This window comes from Anoplolepis gracilipes, chromosome 4, assembly GCF_047496725.1.
Source record: "Anoplolepis gracilipes chromosome 4, ASM4749672v1, whole genome shotgun sequence".
Classification (NCBI taxonomy): Eukaryota; Metazoa; Arthropoda; class Insecta; order Hymenoptera; family Formicidae; genus Anoplolepis; species Anoplolepis gracilipes.
This window is the reverse complement of record NC_132973.1, coordinates 4,754,466-4,779,129: the sequence shown is the minus strand read 5'-3', so window position 1 is coordinate 4,779,129 and position 24,664 is coordinate 4,754,466. Positions and strand designations below refer to the sequence as shown.

The 24,664-nt window shown below is 28.3% G+C and overlaps 1 protein-coding gene across 2 annotated transcripts in view; it reads right to left on the bottom strand.

Moving 5' to 3' along the window:
• The window catches only part of LOC140665071 (protein fem-1 homolog CG6966), a 38,046-nt gene that overhangs the window by 4,753 nt on the left and 8,629 nt on the right, over positions 1 to 24,664 (bottom strand). The window contains exons 1-3 of one of the 2 annotated variants that reach the window (XM_072890779.1): positions 2,881 to 3,485; positions 2,174 to 2,333; positions 281 to 481 (exon numbers count right to left, since the gene is read on the bottom strand). In XM_072890779.1, the coding sequence (XP_072746880.1) occupies positions 281 to 481; positions 2,174 to 2,255 (283 nt within the window). In that variant the 5' untranslated portion in view covers positions 2,256 to 2,333; positions 2,881 to 3,485. Of the gene's footprint in view, positions 1 to 280; positions 482 to 2,173; positions 2,334 to 2,880; positions 3,486 to 24,664 lie in introns of those variants that run through there. The other variant, XM_072890778.1, reaches the window with a different exon arrangement.

Sequence of the window (24,664 nt, the reverse complement as noted above, 5' to 3'; positions counted from 1 at the left end):
ATCATAGAAATGTCATTAATCCGTTAGAATTATTTTCGAAAATAAAAATATTAGAACTAATTAAAGTTTTTTCTTATTATATTAAAATATAGTGACTAAAGTACATTTTTAAAAATTAGAAATTATATTTTTGTATATCTATAATAAAAATCATTCATTTTTTGTTTTTGGAGAATTTAGCTAATTAAAAAAATAATAATTAAAAATAGTAGTTTACGTAACTATAGCTGAATATTCTCAGCTATAGAAAATATATATTTATAAATTTATATTTTCTTACCTGCACCATGTTGTACTAGAAATTTCACGATGTCATAATGTCCGTCGAAACATGCAGCGCGAAGAGGGGTAGAATTCGTTTTCGTAATCGAGTTCACTTTGGCGCCTCGTTTCACCAACAGTCTGACTAGGGCCAAGTGACCAGCGGCTGCCGCGCACCACAAGGGTGGTGCGCCCTCGATTGTCTCGCCTTCGAAGACCACTGTTTTCGAAAAGAAACGTTGAAAAATATATAATATTTTAAATATAGGGTAAACTAGGGTATGATGGCCATAGCCTGTAATTTTTTCAATAATCCCTACATAGTGCGCTTTTTTAGTCATTATCAAAGATAATCGATATTTACAGTAATTTATGTGCATACATTATTCGAAATAACGATATTGTGAATCTTACACCATATTTTTACTTTTGACTACCTGCAAAGTTTTTCATTTGTCCAAAACTATTATAAATAATCGAATAAATTACAGTTAAGCTATCATAATTGACGTTAGACATATTATAAAGATATGTAAATTGTTATATGACCTATAATTTTTATTTTCGTTTACACTATTTTTTTATAAATATTATAGCCATCTTGCCGTCACTATGGTCATCTTTTCCTTAAAAGTTGGGTAAGATGGCCAATGCTTATGTTGTCCTATTTTGATAATATAAATTTCTTTCTTTTAATTTCCATAATATTACGTAATTTAAAATTCAGTGAAGATAATATGCCAAACACTATTAAAAAATAACAAAAATAAAAGTATGTTTTTTGCATTTTAAAAAATTATGGCCATCTTACCCGAGTTTACCCTATAATATCTTACAATTAATAGCAAAAGCGAAGACTTACAGCCACATTGCACGATGCCAGACAACAGGCAATAGGAAGTAACACAAACAAGAAAGAGAGAGATGATCTCTTCTTGCTTGTGCTATTCCTATTGCATTGTACAAGGGGCTTCACATAGCGAAAAAAATAATCACACAAACGTAGACGTAAAAAAAAAAACAAATTAAAAAAAAAATTTTTTAATATTATCATTCTTTATATTTTTTCTTAATATAATAAACAAACTAAAGTTCTTATACTTTTAATTTATCTTTTTTCGAAAGTAATTTTAGTGGATTCATGAAACTTTTGCGGTAAATTACATCAAACATGACATGATTTGGATATATAATTTTCAATTAGATACATAACAAAAATTTTTATTATTTATCTAATAATAAGTGTTTAGTAACACGTTAAACATAAAAATCTCATTAATTTATTAAAATTATTTTCGAAAACAAATAAAAATATCAGAACTTTAATTTTTTCTTATTATGTTAAAATATAGTGACTAAAGTACATTTTTAAAAATTAAAAATTGAATTTTTGTATCTATAAAGACTATTCATTTTTTGTTTGGTTTTAAAGAATTTACCTAATTTAAAATAGTAATTAAAAAAATAATAGTATACGTAACTATATAACTATAAATTTGAGAATGTGATCTATATTTGAAATAATGATAATTAGTTCATTTAATGTTATTAATGATATTTCACTCAAAAAATTTAAAAAATAACAAAAATTAACTTACAATAATCAAAATATAAAGATGTTAAATATTTTGGAGGAAAAACCTGAGACTTATTTTTACCTCCCAAAAAAAACTGTATTTTATGAGGAAAAAAAAAATTTTTTCCTACTTACATCTTTACACAAACATAATAATCGTAAATAAAATAATGAGTATACAGACTGTTTTTGATTGTAACGATCCTAATCTTTGCTATTTATATATTTGACCAAAAATCGATGGTAATTTATTGACATTACTTTTGCGTAGTTGAAAATTAGCCTCCATAGATGAATAGAACAAAGCCATTAATGAAAGAATGACTGTGGTCTTACCTGACCCAGGCTGTTCTACGTCTGCCCCGCATTTTTCAATTAGATATTCTGCCACATCATAATGTCCATTCCGACAAGCCATGACTAGGGGTGTTGCGCCATGGGTTTTGGCACCGACTAGTTGTCCTACCTCATCTTTACCGCGATGCTCCAGAAACACCTTTAAGGGAAAAGAAGAAATCACATGATACACGTGGGTCACAACTTTTATAATATGATATAATAAATTGCGTCGTAGTTATAAAACATTTGTAGACAAAGCGATACAAGTATTAAAATAAAAACTAATTGAACTTAGTTAACGACTTTTCTGCAAAAAGGAATCAACTCACAGAAATAAATTGAGATTGTAATATTTCGTGTAATAGAACAAATGTCAAAACTTCAGTTTATTTATCTTTGTAAGTTGTTAGCTTCTTGCAGAAAATCGTCCAAGTTAATTCAAGATTTATTTAATTCGTCATATTTATATATTTATAATTGATATTAAATGTTATGTTTTCACATCGAATCACTCTATAATTAATGTGTACTGGAAATAATATTTAAAAATGGAACAATATTGACAAGAGTTGTTACTATTTTCATCACAGGATGATAAATGAATGAAAACAGCAAATTTACAAATTTAATTTGGATAATCGCAAGGTGCATTCTGTCGAGAAAATATGTCACTTGAATGAATCAAAGCTCTCGCATCGACTTACGTTAGACAGTACGGAACCCGTGTTGGAGTGTTTAACGAGCTAACACGTTCACGAGCAAACGGATGTGCGGCGCGAGATGCGTGCGGGTAGAGATTTCAAAGTCGACTGGTTTAAAAGGATTATCGTTGCAACGCACACATACACGCACCGAAAACCTCGAAGGTTCCTCGAATGATAAATATTTAAATTCCAAAACCCCCTTTTTTCTTGTTCGCGTATGTATCGTCCTACGTTCTGAAGACTCTTCTCTTTGGTTACGATAATTTTTCTCTTGATCTTTCACAACTCTTCCATTCAGTCCTCCTTGTGAACTTTTTTTGTCAATACAGCCTCAGTCTATCTTCTTTTAATTATTGTACACAAGAATTTATGGAAACAAGTCGACTGTTTAGACGTCGTTTGGAGATAATATACCCGCAGTTATACTCGCTTCGACGTTCACTGTCGGTCTAAACACCACGTGGCTGTGGCGCACGTTTCATTTAAATGTTACGAGAGACGGGATCCTTGCATCACTGACACCTAAGAGATCCCCTTATAGACTTACGAGAAGATCATGCAACGAACCGCGAAGTGACAAAAGTTTTAGTCCGTCCTTCGCAGTTACACGTGAAAACGTATTTCGTCACCAAGTGCGCGAGATGTTAAGTATGTACCACGAACTAAGTGCTGAATAATTTTATAATAATGTACGACAACACATTAAACATTGAGAACAATTAAATTATTAATAAATTAAGTCTCGTAACTTCAAGAGGCAAATCAAATCAAGCCTCCCACGAGGCTGATTGAACGATAAACTCGCTTCACCTAAATTATCAAGCTCGAAAAAATTTTTTTTGTCGAAAGTCACAGATAATCAGAGCAATCCACGCGCGTACCCGCATAAAAGAAGACTGAGCACAAAAGTCGAACTCCGAACTCGCTGTCTTCTGGAGAAATCATCATTCTCCGGCCGTCGTGGATGTGCAAGTCCCGTTAAATGAATAATCGGAGGCCCATCGTGACAAGTGAACTTGCCACTTACGATGGTTCGCTCTACTGGGGAGGAAAAGTGGGGGCGATACTTTTTCGCTTTGTGTTCTTTCTTGTCCTTTTTTGTCCTCTCCCTCTTTTTAATGCTCCTCCTTTTCGAAGAGAAGACCTACATACTTTTCGTGAAAGCCTTACTTTGCTATACTAAAAAAAAAAGTAGTTGTTTTATATGTAACTTAGTATTTTTTTCTTTACTTAAAAATTATTAATTAAATAAATAAATATAAATTCATTTACAAAATTTTGATTAAAAACTCGATACTTTAATATAAAAATATATGATTTCTTTCTCCTTATAATGTAATTTACATTATAATATAGATCAAATTATTATTGTTATTGATAAAAAGAGAATATAATTTTACTATAACAAATTTATATATATAGTTTTGAAGAAAAAAAAACATGTTTCTATAAAATTTATTAATATCTAGAAAAATAATCAGAGAGAAAAAGATAAACATAATTGTAATAGTCAAATTTTATGAAAAAAGAAGATAAAACCGGATTTCACTCTTTTTATTAGTAAATTTTTATTAATAAAAATATAATCTTGTCATTAGACATCATCTTTTTTTGTTGACTTTAATTCCCTTTTAAGATACAGAATTACGTTTAATCAATTAAAAAACAAATCCATATTATTTTAATCTCAATAGAAATGAAAAATTCAATGTTTATTCGAGATCAACACAACATCTTTACTATTTTTATCTTATTCTTTTACTTCGGTCGAATCCACAGAATGGATGCCGTTATTTGTGTGACCGATTTACTTTTTTCGTTCGTTTAATTCATTCTGCTTCGACTCCCTACTCTTCCCCTTAATGTCGCGTTCTTCTTTGGTTCCTCGATAAAATGTAGGTAACAAGGTCAGCTGATGCCGAAACGAGCTCGTAAAAGATGAGCTAAAACATTCCCCTTTATTTTCGTTCTAAAAAGAAAATGCGCGCTTTACGAGCGTCTTTCCATCGATAATTTTCCACTTTAAAGAGACACGCGCGACAGCTGCGGCAAATGGTTAATCGTAGCAATCATGTCGGACAATCAATAACAATGACGAAGAGGCACCGAAAAGAATACATGAAGATTGTGAAACCGGGCTATTCGTATTATGTGACGAGTTAAAACGCAATAGAGATGCAATGCTTCTGCACAAAAATTGCAACTCCGGATTGCAATTGCGTGAAATTATGGTGTCGAATTTTCACGATGTCAGGAATAATATTTTCGCAACGCAAGTAACGAAATATTAAAAATGGAACAACTGCTTCGATTAATATAGAAAGAGAGAGAGAGAGAGAGAAACAACAAATTATTTTTCGTGTAGTAATTCTATTGTTATATAACGTTTGTCTCGTGGAAAACGGGCTATAACCAGCTTTTCGTCGGCTTTTTTCAATCGGCTGCTATTGATCCGTTTGCCATTTTTACGGTGGTTTAGAGAGAAAAAGATATTTTAGTACAGTGTTTCGGACCTCTTTTTCTTCCATACTAGCCCGCATAACAAAATCATGGAGTAGCGGCAGGAATGGGCGCTATTCCATTGGTCATATCAACGTGCATCATTTACGATCTTCCAGTCATAAATTTAACGTTAAAGTCAATTAACGCTAGGTGCAACTGCGGTCAAGCACCGGTACGCAACGAACACGGTATACATTTGTCTCGCGGCTGAATAATGCATGTGCAGTTGTTGTTGCAAGTGTGTAAGACACGTCCCACTTAAATTTTACGTTCGCCATTTCGAAAGGTTTAGTTTGCCTACGTCGCATTACGAGAAGTAGCACAAGTCGTAAATAGTGTTCTCCTCCTTCCTCAATTCATTTGCATTGTATCGACCTGACAATCTGTTAAATTCGTTGATATCGAAAGAATACTCTGATATGCTCGGACGCAAAACAAAGTAAACGTTTTAAATCTTACAATGTTTTAACAACGTCCGCGACAACGTTGAAGGAGGTTTACGAGCTAACTGATTCTATCATTGACAAGAGAGATAATAAAATATGAATGGATAGAATCAATAATAGTAATTGACATGTTTCTATAAATCATCGATAATAACTATCTGTAAATTAATCTCACGCATCAAGAATGATACATGAGTATTATGATAGGTATTATTAACACATTTGTTTCTATATGATAATTATTTATATCATATTTTATATACATTATATATATTTTACATAAAACTTAATTTTATTATATATACATAATATAAAATAAATTTTAAAGTCTTATATAAAATATAATAAATTTTTATATTATATATGAAAATTTATAAAATTTTATTTTATTTTATTTCATATAAAACTTGTTAATAATACCTCTTAAATATTGCTCGTATATATCATTATACAGAGTGGCCCTAAAGTTTGGAAACGGTCGAATATTTCATAAAGTATGCACTTTAGAAAAAAATGTTTCAGACAAAAAATTATAATGCTTAAAAAGAGGCATTTTGATGACAAATTGGACTCTGGGCGGCGCTGTCAAGATTAGATCAAGTTAATTTTACTTTTTTAGATGAAAATCCCTTTTTTATTAGATATTTTTGCAGCTAATATCGAGACGTTTTCAAAACATTATAATAAAGTTCTTTGTATGAAACGCTATTCAATAGTTTCCAAACTTTTGGCCCACTCTACATATCACATTCTTAATATAAATTAAAATCATAAATGATTTATATGATTACATTTATATCATTAATTCTATATTCACTCATATTTTACTATATATATATATATACATGTTATGACTGGCGTTCAATTTAAATTTCGATTTATTATACTACATAAGCACATTATTCTATTTTATATTACACTACGACATAGGTTTCTCCATTGTAAGTGAATTTCATTTAATTAATTGACATTGTCATTGTGACGTTCTTTTGTGGTTCTATTATTAGTTTTTTTTTTTTTTTTTTTTTGTAAAATGATTATACATCACGTAGATAATAACTGATCATAGAGCACATCTACTGGTTAACGAACTAGGGAAGGGCGCACAGTATCAGCTAATCATAAAGATCAACTTATGTACCAATATAAAAAACTACAATCACAGAAAACTCTACAGAACTCTCTACATGCAGATCAAAAATTTTTTATAACATCACGCTATGCGATACATGTCTGTAATTAACTCTTTTTACATCATATTTATTTTACTTTATTGATTAAATTTATGCGCTGAAGATGATCAGAAAAATCTGATCGAAACGTTCGCCTGACTGTTAACACACTAGATAATATTTTTAAAGTTAAAAATAGTTACGAATTTACTACATTATACAATTCATGAATTATATATTATTTATAAATAATTATATATTTATGCATAAATAAATTTGTTTTATTCATATAGTAATCATATAGCTCTAAAGCCAAATAATCTTTGTGTATTTTTATATATATATATGTGTGTGTATGTGTGTGTGTGTGTGTGCGTGTGCGTATGTGTACAATAATTCATGGTTACGTAAAACAGACACTTTATGACTTATATGTTATGTAATAGATAATAAAGTTAAATAAGCCTTTATATAATTTATAATTTTTTATACATTTTATTATAATAGATACATGATCTCTCTCTCTCTCTCTCTCTCTCTCTCTCTCTCTCTCTCTCTCTCTCTCTCTCTCTCTTTCTCTCTTTATTTATTAAGCTTTACATATAAAATATATTTTGTATTGTAATCAGCTTTTTTGTTTCAAACAAAGAAAAGAAGTAAACTCACGACCAATTAAATTAGATTTGAATTGGCGACAAATGTAATTTATGTGAGAATGCTGTGAAAACCTATCATGCTCGACCTCGACCGACTTGCTTCACACACAGTAATTGCAGTATAACATTATGTTATTAGTTGCGCGCAGATAGTCCAGAGCGGCGACAAATAGTTACCGCGAGATAATTATACGATTACGACATTCGAGTATTAAAAAATTACGCTCGCTCGGATAATTTCGCGTTGGAGACTTCGTCGGACAATGTTGTGTATAGCAAGCGATTATTTATTATCATAATCATATCTAAAGGTAAGCGCACAGATCTGATCGATAACGATTACAAGCGACACACGACACAATTGCAACGATTTAGAAAATGATTGATCGGCTGAAATGATTATTCGTCATTATCGGAGAAACCTGCAAGAAAATTGGATAATGCCTCTCACATGAAACTTTTGTGATAAATTACGCCAAACACAACATGAATATATATATATATATATATATATATATATATATATATATATATATATTGAATATATATATAATTTTCAATTAAACAAACATTTTTATTATGTATCTAACTAAGTGTTTAGTATCATTTTTAACATAACAATCTTATTAATCCATTAGAATTATTTTCGAAAATAAAAATATCAGAACTTTAATTTTTTTTTATTATATTAAAATATAATATCTAAAGCACATTTTTAAAAATTAGAAATTGAATTTTTATATCTTTAAAGATCATTCACTTTTTTGTTTTTGGAAAATTTACCTAATTAAAAATAGTAGTATACATAACTATATAGCTATAAACTTGAAATTGCGATTTATATTTAAACTAATTTATATTAAAAATAATTAGTTCACTTAATGTTATTAATGATCAAGAAAATTGGATAATGCCTCTCACAAGGCAATTTAATATATTTTTCGCTACTCAAAATAATCGCTCGATAGATTGTTGATTTCCGCCAATATAATAACGTGGATACATTCATTAAACGTTCTCAAATATTTTACGGAAAGTTGTCGAGCGATTAATTAACTTGGCAATGTTGTATGAGATTTGTTTCGCGAGCATGAATCTGAAAACCTCGATTAACTAGAAATAAAAAATCGTCACTTTTCTAACAAATTATTGTTTTGTCATACAAAAATATTGTAAACATAAATTTTGCGCAACGTAATTAAATTATAGACATAAATTACAAAAATAATATTAACAACGAGGCGCAATGTTCTTTTGTTAACATGACGTTCGCGATGATAATGACAATAACTTGGCTTGTAATACAAGTAACGCTTTGTCTCTCGAAAGATCATTCATCTATCAGATCATTTATTTATGCGCGATTACTAGAGTTTGATAATATCATGATAATTGAGAACGTAACTAATAAAAAGAAACAGAACAATCGTTGCAATATTATTATTATTATGCACAAATAATATATATTAAAGCGTTATAGATTGCTCGGACAACTTTGTAAAAATAATTCATAACTCACAAGGAAGAACTATACATATATTAAGATGAGAGATAATCATATAGTGTAGCTTTTGTATCTTTTTCTGTTTTGCTTGAAGCAACGACACGATCGAATTACAAATTAGGGTCGGGGGGGGGGGGAGGAGAAAGGAGAAAATTTAATATCTCAAAGCAATTTACATATCTTTTAAAAGTAATGTATATCTTAAACTTTGTTTCAGAAAAAGTTATAGTTTTAAAACAGGTTTTATCCGTTATTTAGTATTGATTTAATTTTTTTTTAAGTTCAGGTTCTTGTGAGTCATTGTCGGACGAAAATACACTCTAAAGACACTCGTGCACGCGCCTTTCGTCAGTCTATTTTTCACTGGAGACTCTTTCTCTTCTAATGCGAAAAGGAAATTATTCCGCATCATCATCACCATAGTATCATTGTCGGGATTTCCAACTGTTGTCGGGGTTGTTGTACCAATGTCCCACGAATAAAGAGGTCATCGCTTATAAATAATTAATCCAAATATTCTTAGCTGTAAACTTGACATTTCTCTAATAAATGTACCTCCTTTCACGGTCGCTTTCATCATAGCCAATCATTATATTAAATTATACGATATATATGATAATTATATGATTATATTAAATTATGTGATAATTTTGAATTATTTAATTGAGAAATATTTAACTGAAAATTATATACACCACGCAAGAAAATTAAACGGCCACTTTCTTCCATATAAAAAAAGGCCGATTTCAAGTGGTTGCAACTTCCTTAAAAATAATCGGAATAAGATCAATGAAAAAGTATTTCAAAGCTTGAAGTTTCTAGTTTTAGAATCTATAAATGAATTTCAATTATTTCTATTCGTCACAAAATTACATTGTAAGAAAAGGACGTCCGTCGATTGAACAAATTTTTCAAAAGTCTTCCAAGAATACCGAATTAAAAAAAATCCTGACACAATTTCATTAATTGGTTGTTAAAGAGCAGATTTTTAGCTTTATGGATCTATTCTGTAAGAAGATTTTCGCTCTATAAGCTCTGTAACTTTGAAAAATGTAAAACTGTAACGAAAATGTTATTCTATAACTATAATCAATCTCTACAAGATGTTATATAGCTCTGTAAGTGACATTTTTCTCGCCATAAGCGTTACATTTAGAGGTTACACTTCTTCTCCTTCAACTTTAATAGTTTTCAAAACGCAATGAATGATCCAAATTTTGGAATATTTTTGTATCTTCTGTTAGAAGAAGATTACAACAGGTAATTTTATTTATATTTAATAAATACAAACCCAAGTGATAACTTTTATTATTATTTTTCTAGAAATTATATGCGCTTGGAGAGAAAACTCTTACGAGATTCACAAAATCCATTTCATTTACCCGAAGAACTTAAGAATTTATTAAATATTTTAGATTAACCAAAAATATATTTCATGATATAATAATTCAGTTAAGACCACAATAAGAGGATCAAAAATACCATTTCATTTAAGTTAACTGCACTCTCCGATCGATTCAAACCGTTCAGTCGAAAATTTATTTACAAAGACTACTTAAAATATTGTCTACATAGTACAAAGTTATAGAGAATGTAACAGAATATCAAATATGTTATGCTTACAGAGCTCCGGATCTTGCGTAATTATAGTGTAATGTAAGCTACATAGTTTATAGAGATATAGCGTTACAGAGCATTTTTACAGAATAGATCCATTAATTTCTTTTTTTTAACGAATATTCTATGATTTTTTTTCGCCGAGATATTTATTATTAAAACAAAAGCGAGCTATCGAGCTTGACTTTGAACGCTTTATAACTAGTGAAAAAATAATCATTAAAAAAGCAATTTAAAATATTTTAAAGTAAAAAATTAGCACTTAAACAATTTAAAGAGAAAAGTTAGCACTTAAAATGCTTCTATGGTTTTTTAAATCATTATTCATTTTTAAAGCATAATTGTGGGTTAAAAATCAAGTAAAAAATGTACTTTTTTCTTTTTTTATTTAAATCAATAAAAGTTAATGAAAAAACGCTAAAATTTTCATAAACGTTACAACATTTACAAGTAAAAAGCATTCCAGTTACTCGTACAAAAAACTGAAGTGTTTTTTTCTGTAAAAAAACTTAAATAAATGATTATTGTACGATCATTTTCTCACTAGTTATATTACTACTTCAAAGTCAATAGCTCGATTTTTCTTTAATAATGAATATCTCGGCGAAAAAGAATCGTAGAACATTCGTTAAAAAAAGAAATTAAAGCTAAAACTCTGCTCTGTAACCCCTAATTAATGAAATCGTGTTAGGATTTTATTTTAATTCGGTATTCTTGGACAAATTTTTGAAACATTTGTTCGATCGACGGACGTCGCTTTTTTACAATGTAGTTTTATAACAAATAGAAAGAATTAAAATTCATTGAAAAATTCTAAAACTAGAAACTTCAAGCTTTGAAACGCTTTTTTATTGATCTTATTCTGATTATTTTTAAACAAGTTGCAATTATTTGAAAATTGGTCTTTTTAGATGGAAAAAAGTGGCTCTTTAATTTTTTTTGCGTAGTGTATAAAGAGCTATAAGAATTGTTTAAAGAAAAAATATTTCCAGCTTGTCAATAACAAAACAATATGATGTGAAGACAGAGTTTATAATTTTTATAATTTTATCTTCAACATTTATTGTTGTGAAATATATTTAATTTCTCATTTTCAAATATAATTTATAAATCTCTGCAAAAATGTCAAGATTTGCAAAAAAATGTTAATATTTACAAAATATAATTTCCAATTTTTTAATTTATTTATTAATAACTATACGTACATCTATACATATTAGTGCATAAATAAAACGAAATAAAAAATTATAACAAGTATCAGTATTGCAAATCTTAAGATTTGTAGAAATTTTAATTAAATATAAATTATAATTTATATTTCATCGCAATAAATAGAGGTAGATGTGTTACACAATACACATATACATATATACATATTTAAGATAAAACTACAGTTTCCAGCAAAGCATATTTTATTCTCCGTATTTATATAAAAGTAGAGAAATCTAAAAATAATAAATAAAGCTGCAGTTTTATCAAAATATGCTTGCTAGATATTTTTACAATCATTGCGTAAATATAACAGCGCTTGACATTATACAAAACAAGATTTTACGAATTTACGCAAATTATTTGTTTAAATAATCAAGAAATTGAAATATTTGTTTAAATTGTCAACAATTTGTTTAAAAAATTAAAATATTTTATTTGTTTAAATAATCAAATCTTTTTTCTTATTTATTTTTTTAAGTATTTTCTGACTCCACACAATTACCAATAAATTGTTCATTAAACTTACCCGCGTGAACGTTTCATCATCGTTAGACACGTGCTCCATTAGTTCCAACTGAATATTTAGATGTACCGATTGAGACGTTAGCGAATAATTGAAATCACGTAATGAGAATTCGAGATGCAAAAAATGTGAGCAAAATATACAAAAAAATTAATTTAATTTTAATGAATCGCTTATTATTATAATCCAACAACGTCGAAAGAAATATTCACTTATATTATTATATTATATACACAATCGGAATATAAATTTGAAATCTTATCGCGTAAGTTTCCCAGCATTTATGAGATGCAAATGCATGAGTTAATCTGCGATACGCGTTTGACAATTATCAGACACACAAATATTTGATGTGAAAAAAACACACAAATCTTAAGAAACGAATTTATAAGATTTATTTAAAAAAGTGAAGAGAATTTATTTTTATGTTTATGTATTATTATTAAAAGAAAATAGGCATTTTCGTCTTATTTAGACAAGCTTTTTTATCGATTACATTTATATGAAAAATAAAATTCAATTTACAAGTTAATTCGAGAAATAACTGAGATAAAGATGTAAAAATGAGATTGCAATCACACAAGAAAATGATTTTAGCTTGATTTAATCACCGAGCGAAGGAAGAAGCGTGCGTTTAGTTTAAAAACGAGGCAAGGACGACGAACAAGCTAAACGTAGGCTCAAATTATCACTGAAGTGACTTCCTTAAAGTAAGTAAGGATCTAGCGCGATTTCATAAGAAAGAAGGTAGGAGGGGAGCGATGTTCAATCACTAGCGCAACGTTGGAGGTGGATCGACAACTGTTGAAGTCAGGGATGTATTGAGCTTGAGAAAGTCGTCGGTTCAAACAGGTTCGATATTTAAGATGCACCGATATTTTCGTAGGATCTCGCGTATCGAAAATAAGATAATATCACAGAATAAAGTGATATTATTTCTATACAAGTTGAGGTAATTTATTTTGTCTTTTAATCATTTCAATTTTTTAGTAATATCAGTATTGGAAATTGATATTCATTCTTCTGTCACAAAAAATATCACGTGTTACAAATCAAAATTAATATCAAATTTTGCAATATATATCACTTTAATTAATTAATTTGCAACACAATAATGATGCATTATAATTATTATTTTATAATTCTATAATAAAGTAATATTTTTTGTTCTTTGTAGAATTTAGAATTTCATAAGAATTATTTTTACAATAAAAAAAAATATATAAGATCAATAGTTTAATCGAGCAAATTTTCTGGTTTGCTTGAAAATTGCAAAGTTTGAGCCATCACTGCCGGCAAGTCAGCGATTGGCCGAATCATACAAACGGTCATGCGGCCAAACACCTCGGTGCAGCTTTCTAATTGTTCTTCCTGATCGGCTCTTACCGGCAGCGAGCGATTATATAACAAGCTGTCACACCGGAGAAAAGTCAGATAATATTATTCGAGCGATTACGTGGCGCACGCGCGCGCGCGTGTTCTACGAGAAATTATTATGGTAAGAAACTCATACACGAAGCTCGCGTAATCTCAGAAAAAATTATGGTTTTTTTTGAAAATGATACTTACAATGCAAATATAATTAACTTGACATTCTTCATTCTTAAGAAAATAATTTTTTAAAACGCCAATAATTCATATATTTTTTTATTTTCCTATTTTTCGACAAAAATAAATTTCGAGAATCTTTAGAATCTAGCAAAAAATAACTAACTTTTAGCATTACGTTTTTTTTTTTTTTTTTTTAAGTACAAATTTTTTTTTTATACTTGTACTCTCTTTGATCTTTATCATTATTAATTTATAATATCTTCAATTTATTCTTTGACCTTTATTTTCACGAACTGTGACGTTTATATACATTTATGTATTGTTTTAATTATGAAGAATTGAAAAAGATCTTAACCAGACATTTCAATCCAATGCTTTAAGTTTGTCCTCAATTAATAATTAAAACAATACATACATGTCATAGTCAGTACTTTGTAAAAATAAAGGCCAAATAATAAATTAAAGATATGAAAACAATCGGTATTATAAATAAAGAATAATGCCGTATTATTATTATTTTAGAATGCTATAATAAAATAATATTTTTTTCAAACAAGAAACTATAAACTTGGCAAATAAGAGCCAACACGCAGAAAATAATTTTTGGGGTAAGGAGGGATTTATAAAATTCTCAAAAATGAGAATTAATAATCTTGGAAATATACCAAGAAAAATATGTGCTCTGTGTACTCATTAATTTCATAGAAAAATTATTATCTGCGAAATCGACGTATTAACATCTGTATTGGCTCTTATTCGCCAAGTTTATAGTTTCTTGTTTGTTAAACATTAAGAGTCTTATATTCGCAGTAATTTAGTAAATACTTTTTTCATCGTAGAATTTAGAATTTTTTGGATTGCTTGAATATATATATATATATATATATATATATATATATATATATATATATATATATATATAGAGAGAGAGAGAGAGAGATTGCTCACTCTTTCACCTGCTGTTTAGCTCTGGCATTGGGCTATTATTATAATTTACGTTCTGAAAAAATAACTCATCAAAATAATATTTATAAATTAAATTATCTACACGAGACTTTTCAATGCTATTTGATGCCAGCGCTATTGTATCGCGTGCAAATGTAATCTGAATGATATTAAATAATGATGGTATAAATAATGTATTTGCATTGCATAATACAAGGGACCTCGAGGAGATGCAACAGGTTATGCTAATATGCACTTTTAATGTAAATATTAATTCCTGTAAACTACATATAGTTTGAAATGTGTAATCATTGTACTTGGCATCGTTCGATGTCATATTTATATCGGAGTCTAATGTCAAACTTCTGACATATTTGTTATTTAATTGATAAAATTACCAAATATCATGGAAATCGCAAAATTACGCTTCTTAATTCAGTAAAACTAAATAAAATCACATCATCGCAAGTCAAATTAAAAATAAACTTTATAATAGGAATGAAATAAATTAATACATAAATTATTAAATTAAATTAATTTAAAATACAAGATGTTCTTAAAGTGACTATTTTGCGAAATAATAGGAATTATAAAAAAACACCTTTAAAATATAAAATAAATACAAGATATATATTTTTTTTAACAATAATAAAACCATAATAAATAAAGCTTCTTTACATATATGTATATACAGTCGGACCTCTTATCCTATGACATTTTCGGTCCAGAATCTTCTTAAACCTCTGATTCTACGACAAAAATTTGAGAGTGGGGGTATAATTCCCCTTTCGCGGTCGTAGCATGAGAGGATTTTTTGTCGTAGGATAATAGGTCCGACTGTATAAAGAAAATACCTATATTTTATAACAGTAACTTTAGGAATACCATGTATTGTAATGTAAAAGAAAATAATTTATTTCATAACAATTTAAATAAAAATCAAAGCATCATAATTATCAAAATGTGTAAATAAATCAAGATGGGGTATAATTAAAAATAATTGCAAAAATGATTGTAAACAATTAAAAATAATGCGGTGCTACATCAGGAAACGATGCATCGCGAGTCGCGTCGCGTATGTAAATGAAGTGTAAAGAAGTCGACTGGCGGAAGAAGCGAAACGAGACGCAGGATCGACGGCGCCAGGGGCACATAAGACCGAGTTATGTCAAGTTATATACAGCGCGTTTACTTTCTAACCAGCAACGTTACGTGGACTTTCGACGAAAGTATTATGATTGCAGTTGCAATAAGTAGTGATATTATCGATTATAATTCACTACTTACGAGGACTATTGCGAGATCTATTACGAGGCCTATTGATTAAGAATTGATTTAATACATACGTGTGTGCCAATGCAATTCACATGTAAATCAACGTACACTTATAAATTAAATTAACATACCCTAATATGTACGTATTTTGTAACTTTTTATTTTATAATGATAAATAAAACCATTATAAATAAAGTTTCTTTACAAATATTGTATTTTAAAATTAAGAAAAAAAGCGAGATACAAAAAATCTTAAACACCACAAGCAACTTTCGCTCATTTTTAGAATTAGTGTATAAAAAACAAATAAGAATTTTTACTAACAATGCCTGAAAATTGTTTATTGTGTTTGTTTTTTTTTTTTCCTTTTTTTTCTTAACTTCAGACAATTTGTAAAAAAATTTCATTATTTGTGCATTAGTTGTTTATTCTTTAAGATATTTTACAATATTACTATATAATTCATTTGAAATTACACATTTTATATATTTACTTATTATTTAAATATCATTGTTCTCAAATCAGAAAGCCGAAAATATTTAATTTGTCACTTGTATGTTCACAAAATAAAAATTAAATTCTGTTAAGTAATGTTATTTGCAGAAAAAAATAATAGCATCAATCGGAACTAAACAAATTCTCTGAATGTATAATTTGCATATCCAAGAAAACAGGAATAAGCGAGATCTCGATAAATAATTAACTAAGCAAATGCACGGGGAAGTATCGTCAAACAACTATCAAAAAAATGTAAGTCAAAGAAAAACAAGAATTTTATCATATTGTCAATTGGTATAAATTTAAAACGTTCGATTAAATGATTTTATTTTCGCTTTAACCCTTCTAACATAGGTTTTAACCATACACTTTAATCCCAATAATAACGTAAAAATGACATATATATACAGGGTGTCCTGTAATTGGTAAAATTCCTGTTAATGGCAGATTCTTGAGATCATTTGGAGCCGATTTTTCCTCATCGAAAATATCGAGGAACGTCATCATTTTTTTGCAAGTTTCCAATTTTATATCTTTATAATTAAGTAATAAATTAAAATTCTATTGAAGTAAATTCTATCTGAGTGATTAACTAAAAAATGTAGATTTGGTAATTTTTTAACTCCAAAAAGTTTAGTTGAGAAAAGCGTCTTTTTTTCAATCGCTTATAACTCGGAAATTATTGATGCCAACATTTTCGCTGAGGAAAAATCGCCTCCAAATGATCTTAAGAATCTGCCATCAGCAGGTTTTTCACCAATTATAGGACATTCTGTATATGTGTACATAATGCAATATAAGGTACATAATTTACTTGAAATTACAATATTTATAAATAATCATTGGAATTCCAAAAACATCTGCATTACTACATTGTTGTACGGTTACTCAACACAAAATTCACCCTTGTCATTGTTATTTCCATATTTCCAGACATTGTGATACCTGTATGCTTCTGAATTATGATTTTACACCGTATCATGTAGCAATGCGAATGAATACCGGAACAGCGGTGCGAAGTTCATTCGATTCATTAAGCCTATTGATCATTAGCATGCCGTAGTTGCTAATTACCTGCTCAATCACTGTCCTGATTTGGAACACTGGTATTTCGCATTCAGAATATTTATTCCACGTATTTATGATTCATGATGCCAGATTTGACCGATTTGGTAAAATAATCGATCATTTTACATATTTTCTTGAAAATGTCATCTCGATAAGAGATATAAATCTTATCTATTAATAATCTTCGAAAAAAAAGTATATTTTCAGAAAAATTTTATTGTATAATTTTATTTATTTCAATAAATTACTCAATTCCAAAAAAAACTTGTCTTGATTGTTTATTGCGAAGATTGTATAATTTAATCTTTCATATCATATGATTGGAAAACATATTCTTGCGATATGTCGCAATTGCAAATGAGGAAATTTCCGAGTGGATGACATGAAATGTTGACACTCCACGTATGAATGCGATTCTATGAATCATTGATAATGATCTCATGCAGTGATTTTCCGCGATTCAATAAAAATTAAGTGGATTTTTCGCGTGTGAAGAGGAAAATGCTAACAAAAAGACGCCAGTAGTCCGTTTTCTTTATAACTTGTTTTCATCTAAAAAAGCAATCATACGCATATTTTCCGCATTTATGAATATGAAGAACTTGTAAAACATGTTAAAAATCAATAAGGAAAACAGGAATACGTGATGAATAATGCGTTAGATGACGATCAACATCCGACTTTTACGTCGCGGCGAGAGATCATGCAATCTCACGTATTATTGCATTAAACGGCATAATATGCAAATTTCTTACGCTATTAAAATAAGACACAAAGATTCTCTTTCAAACTACCTTCTTACTTTCTTTTTAAAACAAACTACCTTCTTACTTTCTTTTTCTCTATTATTTTTCAAATATTTTTTACATTAGAAATACACATATATAATATAAACTATACAAAAAAATTAAAGGCCCACTTTCTTCGACATAAAAAAAGACCAATTTTCAAGTAGTTGCAACTTCCTTAAAAATAATCGGAATAAGATAAAAAAGCGTTTCAAAGTTTCTCGTTTTAGAATCTTTCAATGAATTTCAAGTCTTTCTATTCGTTACAAAATTACATTGTAAGAAAACGACGTCCGTCAAACTTTTCAAAAGTTTGTCCAAGAGAATATCGAATTAAAATAAAATCCTGGCACGATTTCATTAATTAGGGGTTAAAGAGCAGAGTTTCAGTTTTAATTTCTTTTTTTTTTAACGAATGTTCTATGATTTTTTTCGCCGAGATATTCATTATTAAAGCAAAATCGAGCTAATGACTTTGAACGCTTATAACTAGTAAAAAAAAATAATCGTACAATAATTATTAAAAAAGCAATTTAAAGTGAAAAGTTAGCACTTTAAAATACTCCTATCATTTTTTCAACCATTATTCATTTTTAAAGCATAATTATTACTTAAAAATCAAGTCAAAATTGCATTTTTATCTTTTGTTTTATATAAATCAATGAAAGCTAACGAAAAAACGTTAAAATTTTCATAAACTTTACAACATTTAGAAGTAAAAAGCATTCCAGTTACTCACATAAAAAACTGAAGTGTTAAATTTTTTTTCTGTAAAAAACTTAAATAAATGATTATTGTATGATCATTTTTTTTTACTAGTTCAAAGTCAATAGATCGATTTTGCTTTAATAATGAATATCTCGGCGAAAAAAAATCATAAAACATTCGTTAAAAAAAAAAAAATTAAAGGTAAAGCTCTGCTCTTTAACACTCAATTAATGAAATTGTGTCAGGATTTTTTTTAATTTGGTATTCTTAGACAAACTTTTGAAAAATTTTGTAACAAATAGAAAAAATTGAAATTTATTTAAAGATTCTAAAACTAGAAATTTCAAGCTTTAGAATGCTTTTTTATTGATCTTATTCCGATTATTTCTAAGGAAGTTGCAACTACTTGAAAATTGGCCTTTTTTTATATGAAAGAAAATGGCCCTTTAATTTTTTTGCGTAGTGTATAAAATTCTTTCAGAATCTTGTTAAAGAAAATAAATTTAATGAATTTATAATTTTCGAGGCATAATTAAAAAGAAAAAATCGTGCGAATGCATTTTCTAATGCAAGAATTTAAGTCTGTTCAAATGCGCGTAAAGAAATTAATTAATTAAATATTGCGAACGCATTCGCACTCTTATATTTACGTTTTTACATTGAGTTAATTGTTGCGACTGACTTGCTTTTCGTGGACTTCCGGCCTAGCTACAGATAGTACATGCGATAGGATATATGCGATATATAACGATAGTGCATGCGTATGTATATGCGATATATAACGAGTACACTCGCACGATTTCGCAAACGACAGGAAACATTGCAGGCAATGCTATTGATGTCCTTGTTAATTATGCTTTAGTGTCGATTAATTCATTAAATCGCAGCCATATAGCAATTGCATATATCATTATACGATCGTAGAAGTTTTTTTAATTCCTTTTTACTAATCAGAATTCTCTATATAGTTCATGATATATTGTTTCAAATTCTCACGATCTAGTTTAACCTATCGCAATTTAACATCATTTAATATTTTATTAGATTATGAAGCTTTATATTATTTAAGGATGTTTTGGCTATACAATAAAAACAAAAAATTATTAAAATTTAAAGATATTTCTTACAGTTATATTGTTTGGAAAATCAAATAAATAAATGTAGTTTATAAAAAGAATTAAAGTATACAAAAAAAATTAATGTATATAAAAATTAAAAAATAAATTAAATTTTTTAAAATTTAACTCTTAAATTAAAATTATTTAAGAATTAAATAGTATCAAAAATTTTTGATGGTACGTAAGTAAGTATCTCCTGAAATTAACTGCAAGAAGCAAAAAAATGAAAAATGCACACGCGCACATACACACGCATTATACATATAATATGTATATACACATACATATACATATAAATAACTATTAAACGAGTAAGTGTAACTAAATCAAGTTTTGCACAAATGTTTATTAAAGTTTTGTTAATATATGTGAAAATTTATATTTCGCTAATAATAATGTTTTTTTCCTTATTAAATTTATCAATAAGTACTAAAAAATGCGACTTTCCATAAAAATCGACACTAACTTTAAACTTAAATAATTTCCAAATCGTTAAAAGAATTGTGCACAAGTTTTGCATAGACACTCAGAAGAAATAGTACAAATTTTTATGCTTTTGTGAATGTTTTGATATAATCAAATACATCCTTAATGTTAACGTATCAATATGAAAACTTGATGTCAAATTAAACAAAATTTGTTTGTTATTCATAAGATTTAACACTTTATATATAATATTTTATATATGATTGTAAAAATGATAATGAGAAAGACGTATAATATTGATTTCGGATAAATAAATCTACATAGAAAAACAATTAAGTATCAATTATTAATATAAGTATCGTGAGAGGAAAGAGAACTCACAATTTATGAAGCTTTTTATTAGCATTTAAATATCTTAATTTCGAAAGTGTCGCATTAATCTCATCATTTATCTCGTATTTTTTATCTCGTATTTTTGCTTTTTACACGAAATTATGTCTTGGTTGTCTCTGACTCACCACGTATTTTACCACTGTACGAGTAATATTAGAACACAGAGGCATAGAGAATTCAGTGCAATTTGCTTCTTGAATGATGACGCGACACAAGACGAAAGTATCGCAAAGTATATTTAAATTTAGGAAAATAATACTTTATACTTTCATTAATTCATTTTTAAAATGCATATATTTTTTAAATATACAAAGAATGCTATCACGCACACACACATATGCATAATAGAAATGACAATTTTAAAAATATTAGTATTAATGATAAAATAAGAAAATATAAGAAAATATATTAGAATTTAATCTCACAATTTTTTGTGTCTATCAATTATTAATTAAGCAATAAAATATCAATATTAAATTTTAATAATTAATTTAATTTTTAGTATTTAATAATTTTTAATGTTGTAATTTTTGTAATGTAATTTATATTTTAATATCGTAATTTTATTTTTATTAACAACTGTTAATATTTTATTTCTAATAATAAGCTACTTGATTTTTATTGATATTTGTTTAATTTTTTGAATATCAATCATAAATCACAGATTTCTTTTACTGAGTTATTCTCTACATTTTGTGCAGAGCATCTGTTCATCCGGTTCTTTCTCATTCCATAGGAATGTTCGCACGCTCCTTAAAAGGGGCTGCGAACCAAGAGTCCGAGTGGTGTATTTCCAGGACAAAGTATCGGGAGACAATAACCCCCTCGAGTCACTTGCTCATGGAAAGATAAATAATATGAGAGGGTCGGTTTTCGACCTCGGATTCGTCTCTCGGAAGTTAAAATAAAGATTCAGTCCAGAAGTTCTGACGCATGTTATTGAACCTGATCCGAATGCAGAGCTGCATCGCATTTAATTTCGCATCCTGCTCGGATTTCATTTAGGAACAAAGACATCACAAATGTTGCTAAGTCAAAGCTTAGACTGAGAAGCAATCACTTTTCGGGAAAGACTCTGATTTGAAAGGATTAATTGAATAGTTTGGAAACTATTTAAGTTCAAATACAAAAATTCGAATTTTATTAATACAGTAACTTTTAACATTGAGTTCAATCAAAACATTGAAGATGATCAAAACCAATACGTTGAAACAAATGTTGTTTATTTTATCTAATTTATTAATATTACATAAATTTTAGCGTATGGCTCTTTAGCTCTTTATATTTTTATTCCTTTCATTATTTATTAATACGGTATTGTATAAGAATAAATCAACGACATATATATTTACCTAATCTATTTATCAATTTTTAATAAGATTTATAATAAAACGAATATATCAATCTAATTCTTATCAATATATAAATTATAAATCAATAAGCGAATAATCAAAAAATATTTCCCTATTTTTCTCTTAATATTCTATATAATTGTTATTTTCGTCTTCTTTATAGATTTATATCTGTAAGGCGGAATTATGGGGGAGCTAAATGTCAATCGCCAATGGAGTGATTATCACAAAGTCACGCGAAACGGAACGTGAAAGTATGTGATTACATGCTAATAGGGTAAATGGCGAGAGGTAACGCACGTGAAAAACGCAAGTCAAACGAAAAAAACATAATAAAGCGGAAAAGCGTGATCGTCAACATAAAACGTGAGTAATGGTATGTCAGGCGCAATGTCAAGGCACTGAAACCTTCCTGCGAATCGATTACACCAAGCTTGTAACGTGACTTTGAGAGATTCATGCTTTATTTGATGTCTCGGGACCGTGGAATTTAAATTCTCTACGAGATCGAGCCTGCAGCTGTATCACGAACTTGAAGAATGGAGTGTAGGAGGCACCTAGATTTTAGGTGCGGAAAGTGAAGCTCCTGCGAGAAGGAATCTGCACTTTTATCAATTGTTAGCTTCCAAAAGAGCTAAAAAATATAATTAAATATCAAAAGATGATAACACTAATATCACCAATCAAGATGGCGAAACCTTCCCCGCAGCAATTTTACCCCTTTAGCCTATTGTTCTATCTTTCAGATCCGTGATTTGTATGATTCAAGAATGATTGGTATAACGATCATCATTATTCCTCTACAACTTTGATGAGTTTCAAATATATTGTGTATATATTTAAACGGCATATTTTTTCAGATGTTATTTCTCACAAGCGGATATTTGAATATTTGTGTCTTCTGTTTACGTCTCTCGTTACGTCGCGTATGTTTTCACAATTTGATTCGAGGAACGAAACGTTCTACTAATCATAAAATGAGAGATATCTCCTTTCGTTGATATGGCTTGCTTCGCGTGAGATCAGTAGTAAGTTATCGATTTTTATTTTCACAACAAGTTTAATTTTATTTTTTTTAATAATTTTTCAATTTAAAAAATGTATGTGTGTTTATGTATAAGTATAAGAATATTTTTTCAATAATTATAAAAAGTATTTAAAATATATATTAAATATACAATTACGCAAAAAATTAAAGAGCCACTTTTTTCCATCTAAAAAAGGCCAATTTTCAAGTAGTTGCAACTTCCTTAAAAATAATCGGAATAAGATCAATAAGAAAACGTTTCAAAGCTTCAAGTTTCTAGTTTTAGAATCTTTCAATAAATTTCAATTCTTTCTATTCGTTACAAAATTACATTGTAAGAACGTGACGTCCGTCGATTGAACAAATTTTTCAAAAGTTTGTCCAAGAATATCGAATTAAAAAAAAATCCTAGCACGATTTCATTAATTGGGTTTCAAAGAGCAGAGTTTTAGCTTTAATTTCTTTTTTTAACGAATGTTCTATGATTTTTTTTCGCCAAGATATTCATTATTAAAGCAAAATCGAGCTATTGACTTTGAACGCTCATAACTAGTGAACAAAATAATGGTACAATAATCATTAATTTAAACTTTTGAAATGTACAGAAAAACACTATATACTTTGGCCTTTTGTACAAGTAACTGGAATGCTTTTTACTTATAAATGTTGTAAAGTTTACGAAAATTTTAACGTTTTTTCGTTAGCTTTCATTCATTTATATAAAACAAAAGATAAAAATGCCATTTTGACTTGATTTTTAAGTAATAATTATGCTTTAAAAATGAATAATGGTTGAAAAAACGATAGGAGTATTTTAAAGTGCTAACTTTTAACTTGAAATTGCTCTTTTAATAATTATTGTGCGATCATTTTTTTACTAGTTATGAGCGTTCAAAGTCAATAGCTCGAGTTTGCTTTAATAATGAATATCTCAGCGAAAAAAAAATCATACCACATTTGTTAAAAAAAGAAATTAAAGCTAAAACTTTGCTCTTTAACACCT